The 11,539-nt window shown below is 40.8% G+C and overlaps 1 protein-coding gene across 1 annotated transcript in view; it reads right to left on the reverse strand.

Annotated features, from left to right (window-relative positions):
• LOC104159471 (probable acyl-CoA dehydrogenase 6) overlaps nucleotides 1-11,539 on the reverse strand; it is an 89,952-nt gene that overhangs the window by 8,990 nt on the left and 69,423 nt on the right. The window contains exons 7-8 of the mRNA XM_009697383.1: nucleotides 10,138-10,305; nucleotides 3,802-3,975 (exon numbers count right to left, since the gene is read on the reverse strand). Of these exons, the coding sequence (XP_009695685.1) occupies nucleotides 3,802-3,975; nucleotides 10,138-10,305 (342 nt within the window). The remainder of the gene's footprint in view (nucleotides 1-3,801; nucleotides 3,976-10,137; nucleotides 10,306-11,539) is intronic.

Genomic DNA, 11,539 nt, shown 5'->3' on the forward strand with positions numbered 1-11,539 from the left:
ATGGAGTGAGTCCAGAGGAGGCCATGAAGATGATCAGAGCGCTGGAGCGCCTCTCCTATGAGGACAGGCTGAGAGAGTTGGGGTTGTTCAGCCTGGAGAAGAGAAGGCTCTGGGGAGACCTTACAGCAGCCTTCCAGTACCTAAAAGGGGCCTACAAGAAAGCTGGGGAGGGACTTTTCACCAGAGCCTGTAGAGACAGGACAAGGGACACCAGTTTTAAACTGAAAGAGGGTAGATTTAGAAGGAACATAAGGAAGAATGTTTTGGGGTTGGAACTAGATGATCTTTAAGGTCCCTTCTAATGTAAACCCTTCTATTATTCTAAGAAATTCTTTATGATGAGGGTGCTGAGACACTGGAACAGGTTGCCTAGAGAAGTTGAGGATACCCCATCATTGAAAGTGTTTAAGGTCAGGTTGGAAGGGGCTTTAAGCAACCTGATCTAGTAAAAGATGTCCTTGCCCATGGCAGGGGGATTGGATGTGATGATCTTTAAGGGTCCCTTCCAACCCAGACCATTCTGTGATGCTATGACTGCAGACATTTAGAGCTATGAGCATAGCTCTAACACGGCAAGGCTTAGTTGTGCAGCAAACAGCAAAGAAATGCAGCACACTGTGAATACCATGACTGCCAACAGCCTTGTACAACGTAACAGCACACAATACTTTGCAGTCATGTAAGTACAGAGAAATGCCATTCTTAACAGTGAAACTACTTTTCTTTCTGAACTTTCCCCCTCACCCCATATATTTGTTTCCTCTTTTGTCATACAATGTTCTCCACGTCCTCAGACAAACTTGGCCCCGTGGGTTTCAACTGACAGCACATGCAGGAAACATCACTCTAGGGCAGCCTAAGGAATGCATGGTCTACCACACAGCTGAGAATTGTGAAAGCACTTGAAGTTGCCAGATGCAGAATAATCTTTTCCTCGTACCTCCATCCAATTTATATTTTTCCACTTGAAACTTCTACTCTCTGTAAATACACTTTTCTTGGCTAGGTCTCCTCTCAAAACAAAAGGAAATTAACGTATTTTTCTTAGGTTGTGGCTGATCACTCTCTAGTGAGATGTACGGTGAACTCCAAGCTGAGCAATCTGCCTCTTAAGGACGTACATTGCCCATGCAAAAGGATCTGTCATCCTGCATACTGGTCATGACTCAATGGTGCTCATAAAACTGAGAGTACAGGAGCAGATAGAATTAATTAGAAAAGTGCCATTCTGCTCTCTCATACACACTGAACTCCCTCTTTGCCTCCAAGTTAAGCAATTCACAGAAAAACTGTTTGCTTTCTTGCCATAGCAACATTCTTTTCCTGTGATCAGTGCAACAGGTCCACAAATGGACGATGTTTACCAAGTGTCACAACATGGGAGAGGTATGTGACAGCTCTTCTCTTTCAATGAAGCAAGAAACACAGCGACTTTTACCAATGCCTTTGATAACGTGTCACTTGGAAAAGACCACACCTGTGACCAAATTTTGCAATTCCAGGAAACTAGTTCTCTATTTATATTTTAAGTCTGTTTGACTGAAAATTCATTTTAAAGGGACAAAAACACCAAACAGTGAAGAAGGAAGGAAACTCCCCATATGTTCTGAAATCTGGCCACAAAGAAGATAATAAATAAAGAAAGAGAAGGCTAGAGCACTTGATACTTGATAATAAAAATACATAAAACCAAACCAAAACAAAACCCCCCAAACACAACAAAACAAAACAACGCCCAAAAATGAAAGAAAGGAAAGAATGGCAGTCAACTGCCTCTTCCAAGTTTTAGGAAGTAGTGAAAGTGAGGATGCCAGGACTGGTCCCTAGAGTGTTTTAAAGCAGACTGATGATTCTCAATGTCGCATGAATAGTCATGAACTGGGAAGGAACAGAAACATCCTTCTGAGGGCCAGAAGTGAGGACCAGGATTGCACATGCAGATCTAATCACAAAACTACTGAAAGTATACACATAGTTTTGCACATCTGAGCAGCAAAACACTTGTGGTTGAACATACGTAAAACCATTTGCAGGACTGGAAGTAACAGCTAGATGTAACTAACAGCTAGATATAACAAACCACATTTATCAAGCACCTCACTCCCTTCTGAACATTGGTTACTATTTTTTCTGGTTTACCACAACTAGTTACCTCTGAAGTTTGCAACTTGGCCCAAACCATGGGTCTTGTCCCTGCTCCCAGTGCCTTCATGCATTTTATATCAGATAGTGGATAAAAGCAAATTCAGGGGACCTAGCAAGGTATAACACACTGGCCACCGCACTGCAGGAGGCAGCTCCCTCTCCCTCGGTCAGCTCCAAGGCTCTTCCTCCCTGTTGGCCCTGCCTGGCCATGGAGGGGCAAGCGAAGATGCCCTTCCCAGACTGCTCATTCAGGGCAAGGGTTTGCCTGCTCCCGCTGTGTCATTCTGGGCAAAAAGAAGAATTGAAACCTGGTGTCCTGCTTCCTGGCAGAGCACGGTGACTGCTGGGCAGTTGTGCAAGGCTGGACAGTACCAAGCTGCCAGCGGTTTTAACAGGAGTGATCTAACCTGCCAGGCTTTGTGTTTCGATGCTGTCAGTGTGCGTCACTTTTGCCTGGGGCATGACTAACACCGTGGGCTACTCTGCTGCCTGGGGAGTGTCACTGCAACCCAGAGTTTCTGATTGTTTTGTTTAACTTAAACTTCAAACTGAGCATAAAAATGCACAACGCACATATTTGCAGTCTCTGTACACCTCGATTAAAGCAGGACCAGCAGTAGGACCGTGTCTCCTCCTTGCCTGAGTCTGCAGTGGTATCCCTTGCAAGTCTAACCTCCTGTTCTTTGCTAAAACTACTCTCACATTTATTATTTATTTCAGGCTGAACTAAGAATTTTGACCGAAACCAAGAATTTTTTTAAAGCATTTGAAGTCTAAAATATTTGGTCTAGGATCAATCCACAACAGGGAGTGATTTTTTTATTTGGTCACTGAATCAGAAAATCACTTCTTAGAGTTCCTGATTCCCCGGTCACACACAGACAGTAACAGACAGGCTACGCACAGAAGCATGAATATGGTAAGATTGTTTATACAACCCAAAAATTTAAAGAGGGTCAATCTTCTTACAGTGAACCACATTACATTTAAGTTGAAGAAGCAAACACTGTGGGGTGGGGGGGGGGAGGCTGGGAGGCTGAAGGTGGATAATTCAGTCTTGGATCTGGTTACCTGGAGTACCCAGAATCCATATAACTCAAATATGCGATTTGAGTACGGTCTGAGTTCAGAGTAACAGGAACTCTGTGACAGCATAACTTCAGGGAAAGGAATTTGGTCCTGTACCATTTATGTCCAAAGTATACAGAGGTAAAACAGAGCCACAAAACAAAGCTCTTGCATTCTTTAAAAGCCACTTCTTTGCACAGCCACCAAGTTAATTTTCTAAAATCCAGGATAAACATCAGAGCTTACTGTACTACAGGAAAAGCCACCATCCTTCTATTTCATGCCAGCATTTTGATAGACTTTGTACTATATTTGTAGCAGACATAACATGATGCCATATTTTCTTATCAGAAAAGCACCAAGAGAAAGAAACAAGGCAAAACCAGTCCCTGTGATGCCTCATAAAATATTTTCTATTTCAAGTTTTCCTACAGAAAGGGAAGGTTGTCTGTATCCAGGCTATGACAGATTTGAAGAACAGATTGTACGAGGTCACCACAATTTACAATAAAAGGAAAGTGCTGTTAGTGACGCGAAGGGTGACCCTTGTGTCCCTGCCCAGCCCCAGAAGCACAAACGATGACTTACCGCTTGCTACTGCCCACAGGCGCTCTTCTTGGAATTGCAACATCTGATATGTAAAACCCTTTCCTTCCTCACCGATGAGGTTTTTGCTGGGGACCCTTACATCTTCAAAAAAGATCTGAGCTGTGTCTGATGACCTCATACCTAGTTTGTCTATCTTTTTAGCAACATGAATGCCTGAAGAAAAAGGGATATTAGAAAGGTCACAATGTGCAAGTACAGCATTTTAAGAAAGCAAAGTTTGCAGATGTGCAGGTATGTGCCAAGACTACAGTGAAACCTACCTTTAGGAAAAACATAACAGTATTCTGGAATTTAAGAGTAAAATGGCCCACGTCCTATTTTGAAATGTTTTTCCATTTTATTTAACTAGCAAATCAAAAGCTGCAATTGTAAAGGTCCCACTTTTCATTATGTTCCCAAATAATAACTGTTTACTCGCAGTAATAATCTTACTTCATGCATGTCTTGAAACAATGCAATATTCACTTGCTTCAGTTTGATTTTTTTGTGCACTTTAATAAAACGCTGGCATTCAACTTAGAAGTATTTGCTGAGTGCCTTTACTGCTGTGAAACAGTACAGAAATATTTAATAATGACAAAATCAGAACTATTTTTTAAGCTGCAACTAGAGAATTCCTCCCCCTGGAAATCTTCTTCCTTCCCTCTCTTCCACATTTATCCTCTCCTTTCTAGACTGTCTTCTACAGGTACCAGGAAAAATCAGGGTAGAGTTCATAATCACACCACACAGCTTTTTCCTGATAATAAAAAGCTGGACTTAAATTCATAACTGCTACAAACATCCAACAATTCCATATCAACTCCAAATTTTGTTAAAACACTGTATTTTATGATGGCCTACAAAAGACTGTTTAGTTCATCTAAGTAGTCATAGAAGTGTTCATAATGATCACAGTTCATTCCTCTCAGTTTTCATGTGGACATGCTTGTGAAGAAGGTTTGCTTCCCCACAGACTTCCCTACATAGCACTGACTCTGACCCCATGTGCAGTGGTCTGTTGGAGATGAACCTGGTTCCCTCAGGTTTGACCACATAAGACTTCAGCTACCTAGTCTCACCAGGTAGGACTCCTCCCCATTGGCTTTTTTTTTTCCTTAGCTACAAGTTCTTTCCTGCTGTTGTTCAGATGCAAGCACAGCTTACCACTGTGCCATGGGAGTTTAACAGACATCCACTGATTTTTGTGGCAATTCCCTCATCTTCTGTTTTTACCTCCTTGTTGCTCTGGAGCTAATGCGAATATTTGGGATGGAACTCAGGAATGTTTCAGAGGTAAACTGAGGCCAACAACCAGGTATGAGGATTTGTGCAAAACATGCCGATTACATTTGCCAAGTCAATATATGTAGAAAAACAGTCCTCCAAATCAGCATATATGTCTTTGCAGAAAACCAAACATTTTACTACCCACGGTATTCTAACCAGTTTTGTGATGAAGAGGTATTCTGGTAATATTTTCCTCTTTATTCTGTCTTTGTCCAATCCCCTACTACTCTCTAACACAGCTCAGGAGGAGTTGGTCACCACACGGATTGTTGCAGTCTCTCTCTGTACTTGTTTGTTCCTTGCTATTCTTCGTGGCTTTCACTGAACTTCTCTTTCTGAACTAAGGCATTTCAACTTCTACTGACACGAGGCCTTCAGCCATGTGAAAATTACTTTGTTTTTGCAGGCAGAAGAGTTGGCAGCCATTCCCTTCAAATTCACTCTCTCTAGCTGCATTGAATAAGGTTATGACAAGTTTCATCTCTCCGCAGAGATGAAATACTGACACTATTTCCAAATGCCAAGACTGCTCTTAGAATAAGGTCCACATATACTTCCACACATTCCACTCAAGATTTTTCTCCACCAGCCAATCTATAAACAGATTGTGTTAGGAATACTTGCTTTGATATCTGCTCATTGTAGGAAGAAAATCAGGACAGCTGTATAAAAATTTTTGACTCTTGGGATGAAAATCATCCAGCAATCTGCATCCGGTCATGCCAAAAAAGCATTTGTGCTTTGTTTTTGTAATAAAATCAGAGCTACACAAACACACACTGAACCATTTGCCCAAACAATTTCTGGAGCATCTTTTCCCATTGGAATATTACTACTTAGTTTCTCTGAGAGTCTCAGAGATGATGCCTTCAACCTGCTTCCAGCTGGTTTTATGCAATCACTGCTCCTCAACCATATGAAGACGCACTTACTGCTCTTGTTAGTGAGTGGTTTACTTAAGGACTCTGTTGTAAAAAGCACAACTGCTGCCAGTTCTTTATATTGCTAAATCAGTCCTGTTGTGTACCTCCTCAAATCCACATACAACAACAACTATTGAAGAAAGCTCTTATAGGTTTGGTTAGAAGTCCTAAATGCATTCATGATTTCTACCCATACTTCCTCCAGACTGGGTTGTGTGTTCAAGTTTCCTGAATCCAGCAGCATCTCCAATTTGTTGTGCCTTACCAGTTTCACTTGCTTTTAAATTAATTTACGTTTCTCATTCAGCAGGAGGCCAAACTGCATCAGCCTTACATAGTGCCCCCTCTGTTGCTAGCACATGCTTTACATTTTCTCTTTGTTGAAGACGATACATAATTACCTCTCTGGTTACAATACGGGTATCAAAATCTTCCTTTACTTAGTTTAATTATCTTCATTCTCTTCATAAGGGGTACTATATACTAAAAATTGCCAGCAACAGTACAAATCATCTGCCCAGATAATTCCTGGAGTTTGTCCGTATTAAGTAAATCACAAACCATCCAGTAACACACAAATCTCAATCTAGCAAGGCCAAGTGCATGACTTACTATAAGCACACTAATAGAGCCATTTGTGCTACTTGCACCAGTATCACTGAGATGGATTTCTGTATCTCTTCCTGGGCAGCTCTTCCCAGGCGTCTTTGATTTTTCATTTTCTCCCACTCCTCCAGCCTTCTGATGATCTCTTTTATTTCCTATATTCTATCTTGAAAGACAGTAATTCTGTCTTGACACCATTTAGTGCCATTACAAATGGAAACAGGCACATTTTAAATTGCAATCTGAGAAACATGCTCCTTCCCCTTTCCTGAACACTCTTCTCTTTATTATCTCCTCCTTGCAATCTACCCTAGCGCTATCTGAGGACTCAGAGGACAAACCAGCACACAAATAGTTACTAGATTAGGGCTGCAAGCCATACGTCTACACATCTTACATACAGAGATTTTACAACTTGTTAGACTCTCTTCTATCATATGAGAAATTCAGCATTTTTTTTTTAAGACATTGTTAGTATGAGGAGTATTAACCTAATTTGGATATCTCCTGTGAATCCACACTGCTGTTATTCAAATTCCCTTTATGAGAAATGTATTCAGCAGCATCTGTCAAATCTAGACCATGATTTGCTTCACCCCAGAACAGACACTGTACAGACCTAAAATTAGAAGAGGCAAATCCTACTTCATATCTCCAATAAACTACAAGTTGTTGAAGTTAATAATTCGCTTTCAGCCTTGGGACTTTTTTTTTTTAATCACCATGTTATACAAGTGTGAAACAATTAAGATTTTCGCAAAAAATGCTGGACTAGTGTCCCATGTCCTTCTAGCTGCTAGCAAGGAATGAGTTATACCATGGGTCCCTTCCTTACCCAGCCATATAGGATGGTGATTGCCGCAGTTAGTCAGACATTACACACTCGTTCTTGAGCTTTGACACACATACATCTACAGCTACTTGATAGTGCATCATTCAGTGATGTCCTCCAGACACTTCCCGTATAGTCTTGGTCTGCAGCCCTCCAAGGAGCACAACCTTTGGTAGCCAGACATCCTTAGGATGTACCAAAACAGCTGGAGCTTCCTGCTCACATCTGTGTCAAATGGCAGCCTTTTTCATACTTTTCCTCTCTGTCTTCCTGAAAAATCTCACTTCTGATATGGCCCACTCACTGAGCACAATCAACTATCCTAATACTTAATTTCAAAAGGTCACCAGTCTTGGTACAGTGACCCTTCTGGAGGTCAGTATCTGTATGACACAGAACAAAAGTACACTTTGAGGAGTGCAATTTTTGTTTCTAGGATGACTTCTGCAGATCAGGTTCAGGTGACTCAGGGAATCTTTCTACTCAAAATCTATTTACCGCAGGTAAAGAAGGTCTGTGTATAGGCTGTGTGACCCAACAACACCCCCACCTAAAGCTGCAATGACTCATGTGTCCTTTTGGAATAAGCAAAGTAGTTGAAAACCTCTAAGTCTTATTGATAAGGACAAAGGCAACAACTGGTGAAGCAGCTCAGGTCCACTTTCTGTGAGCTCCCATTCAAAGTCTGTCTTGCATGAGCAGAGGTTGCAGAAACTCACAACTCACTCAGAACTTGCTTAATTCCCAAGGCAACTCACTCGCTTGCCTGACTCACTCCACACTGAAATTCACTTACAAGACATTGTTCCCTTAGGTGGCTCTCATCACCCTCTTTTGCAACACTGGAGACCTGGCTTTTGTTCTCAGGCTGATCCATTAAGTGAACCTTCACTTCACTGCCATGGTGGTGTCCCTACGTGTAAAATGCTGATAATGACATGTATTTTGTATGTAAAATACTCTGAACTGAATGAGAAAAAATATAATAGGTTTCAATATTTTATATTAATATATAAATAACATTAATAGAAATTATTATATATTAAGTAGATATTCTATACTTAAAATATGCGTTAAAATATATTAGACAGTATATATTAAATAAATTCACATATTGCATAATTTTTAAAAATATTGAAATGAGTGAAAACCAAAAAGGTTTAAAAACTTTCGAACAGGTGTTAAAACTGCAAAAGGTCCCCACCAATATAACCTTAACTGTAACCTCTCTGAATGATGTCCTTTATGCATACAGCGCACTGCTGCTGCAAGGTCTGCAAACGACTTGGGAACAGACACTGTGTGGACTGTACCACTGAAACTTGTACCCTCAGATCAGGATGTATTTCTTCAGTGTCTTCACCCAAATTACTAGTCTTCTTCAAAAACAAATCCCTACTTCCAAGATCTTTGAAGCTTTCACTCCAGCCCACATTTAACTCACAGACTATTTTTGTAATTTAAACTGATAATGATAGTAGCACCCTGGTAAAAAGATCTCTTTGCAAAGCAGAGCCGTGAAGCACCCTGGGTATGGCTGCACTTCTCTTCAGCAAGCCCAACAGGTTGGGTGGTGGAGGATGGTTATTGGAGGAAGATCAGGACCATCCACACAATACAATCACAGCACAGCATTGCATCCTGGAAGTGTCCAAGGCCAGGCTGGATGGGGCTTTGAGCAACCTGGTCTAGTGGAAGATGTCCACTACGGGGGCTGGAACTAGATGATCTTTAAGGTCCCTTCCAACCCAAACCATTCTATAATTGATTCTATGATCCTTCTAGTACTCAATACAGCTGGTCTGTAAACCCACCCTAACAGAGTCAGGTACTGCCCATGGGCTCCTGGGAGGCAGGTGTTGGCACGTGGGATAAGATTGTGTTGGGTGGTATATGTATTTCCCAAGCTTGAAATTTCTAAACTATTTATCCTTTTATTTTCACATTTGAGAATAACTTTTAATATTTTCTGAAGAAATAAGACAGCAAGCTTAAAAGTACTTCTCCATTCATTGAAAATAGAAGTATATATTCTGTTCATCTGTCCTCATACAAAACATATGAAAAAGAGTTTAACATTATTTTGGAAAGATAATTTAAGAACATCTTACGTATAGTTCATATGTAGCAAAGGTCTATGCAAATAGAATAATATGTTTTTTATTTTGCAGACTGTTTGCATCTTCATGCCTTTTGGAGATAGAAAACAAAGACAAAAGTTTTGTGGAACTTCTCCAAAACTAAAAAAGATTGGATGTTATAACTTTCAAAAAAATAAAGAATACTGGCTCTATTTTTAATGATTTCTTTGAGGCATTAATTTTGTTCTTGGCATTGACTTGTCTATTCGTTCTCACTGAAGGTTATAAAATATTCCCATGCAAATATATCTGAACAACTTTTATAAATTTATTTTTGGTGAAAAGGGCTCTCCATATAGAATTATTTGGGAGTCACAAGCTGAAGTCTGCAAAATATTTAACTTCCTTCTCGTTTCCTCGACCCCTACTTTTTTGTGGAAGTGTGCAAATGCAATTCAGAATCAACTTTGTATGACTGTGAAACACCTCAGAAGAGTATTTATGGCTGCAGTCCTTTCTGTCAAACACCTTTCCTCCTTGTATTGGGCATACACAAAGCCAATAATAAAATCAAATTAGAAGAGAAAGAATTTTGCATTATTACCAGGTAGATTCATTGGCAGACATATGAGAGATTTATTTTGATGGTGAGGTCCTTCACTGGTGTTTGCCAGCAGGCACATCCAATCTGCTTGGCACCCGGACGTAGTCCACATCTTGCCACCATTTATGACATACTCATTGCCTTTTCTCACAGCTGTCGTCTTGATATCTGTTTCAAAACACAGGAAATGAAGGGTTATTCTTGTGAAGGAGGGATAAGCTGATCCCTGTACAACTGGCAGAGTCATTCCCTTGCTCTCAGACAGACAACTAATATTTGGTTCTCCCTTCATATCCCCCAAGTCCTGTAATCCTTCCAGGCTGCACAAGGCAGACGCAGCTGGACGACTCTTGGAAGGCAAGCCAGGGAAACCAGACCACTTCTCTCACCCTCCTTTAGGTGGAGTCTTCATCCCAGTGGATGAAAGCAGAAAACTTTCCCTAAGTAAATTTGGTCGTCAAAAACTCAAGCCAGAAATATTTCAGTCTGCGGCGGTCTGTTATGTGTTTCTGTTACTCTGCACATTAGTCACTGAGGCGGCCATTAATTTCAGAGTCCTGACATAAACAAACATAAGCCTCAATATCTGCGTATGCATAAAGATATACGTACACGCACTTCCTGCATGTTCTTGGTCAGAATGGCATAATAAATTAAAAGCTAGTCAACTTTCAAAAAGCCAAGTCTAAATGCTAAGAATGTCTGTACGTGAAGGAGTTCTAAACACCTGCTATTTATACCCTCTGGCAAAAAACAATCTTATTTTCATCCGTGAGTGTTCACATCATGCTGCAAGCAGCCCTGGCTGCAACAGACGGAATGAATCATTAGTTATTACCTACACTCCAGCAGAATTTCCAAAGAGCTGGCTTTTTTCCCCTACAGCTGAACTTCTTCAACTAAAACCCCAACTGAGGAAGACTCTCCATCAGATATCTAGCTGTAAGTAGGTGACTGTGTAAGAGAACCTTACCACACCCCTAACAGAACCTGTAAATCTAATGAGACTATAAGATCTGTAAGAGCACACCTACTGAGGGAGGCAGCAGACTTGGAGGGTAGGAGTTGGATACCAAGTGGAGCGGGCAGGCACATTTAAGTCAGCTGGTTATACCTTCACACACACCCACCTCAATCTGCACATGAACCTTCTTCCCAAGGAGTCTAAACATAAAACAAAGTAAAACCAAGTACCTGATTACCTGATCTTCATTTACAAGATAAACTGGGACTGAGGTCAGCACGGCTGAAAAGAAATCTTGTTAATGAAGGAACTGGGGAAAAATAACGGGAGAAAATTGTACAAGGCATAAGACAAGGGAATATCGGATACAGCTATGGCTAAAGGAACTTACAAGCAGATAATGATGAACAGCAAGGGAAAGAAATAGGACTCACATGG

This window comes from Cariama cristata, unplaced genomic scaffold, assembly GCF_000690535.1.
Source record: "Cariama cristata isolate BGI_N322 unplaced genomic scaffold, ASM69053v1 scaffold12813, whole genome shotgun sequence".
Lineage (NCBI taxonomy): Eukaryota > Metazoa > Chordata > Aves > Cariamiformes > Cariamidae > Cariama > Cariama cristata.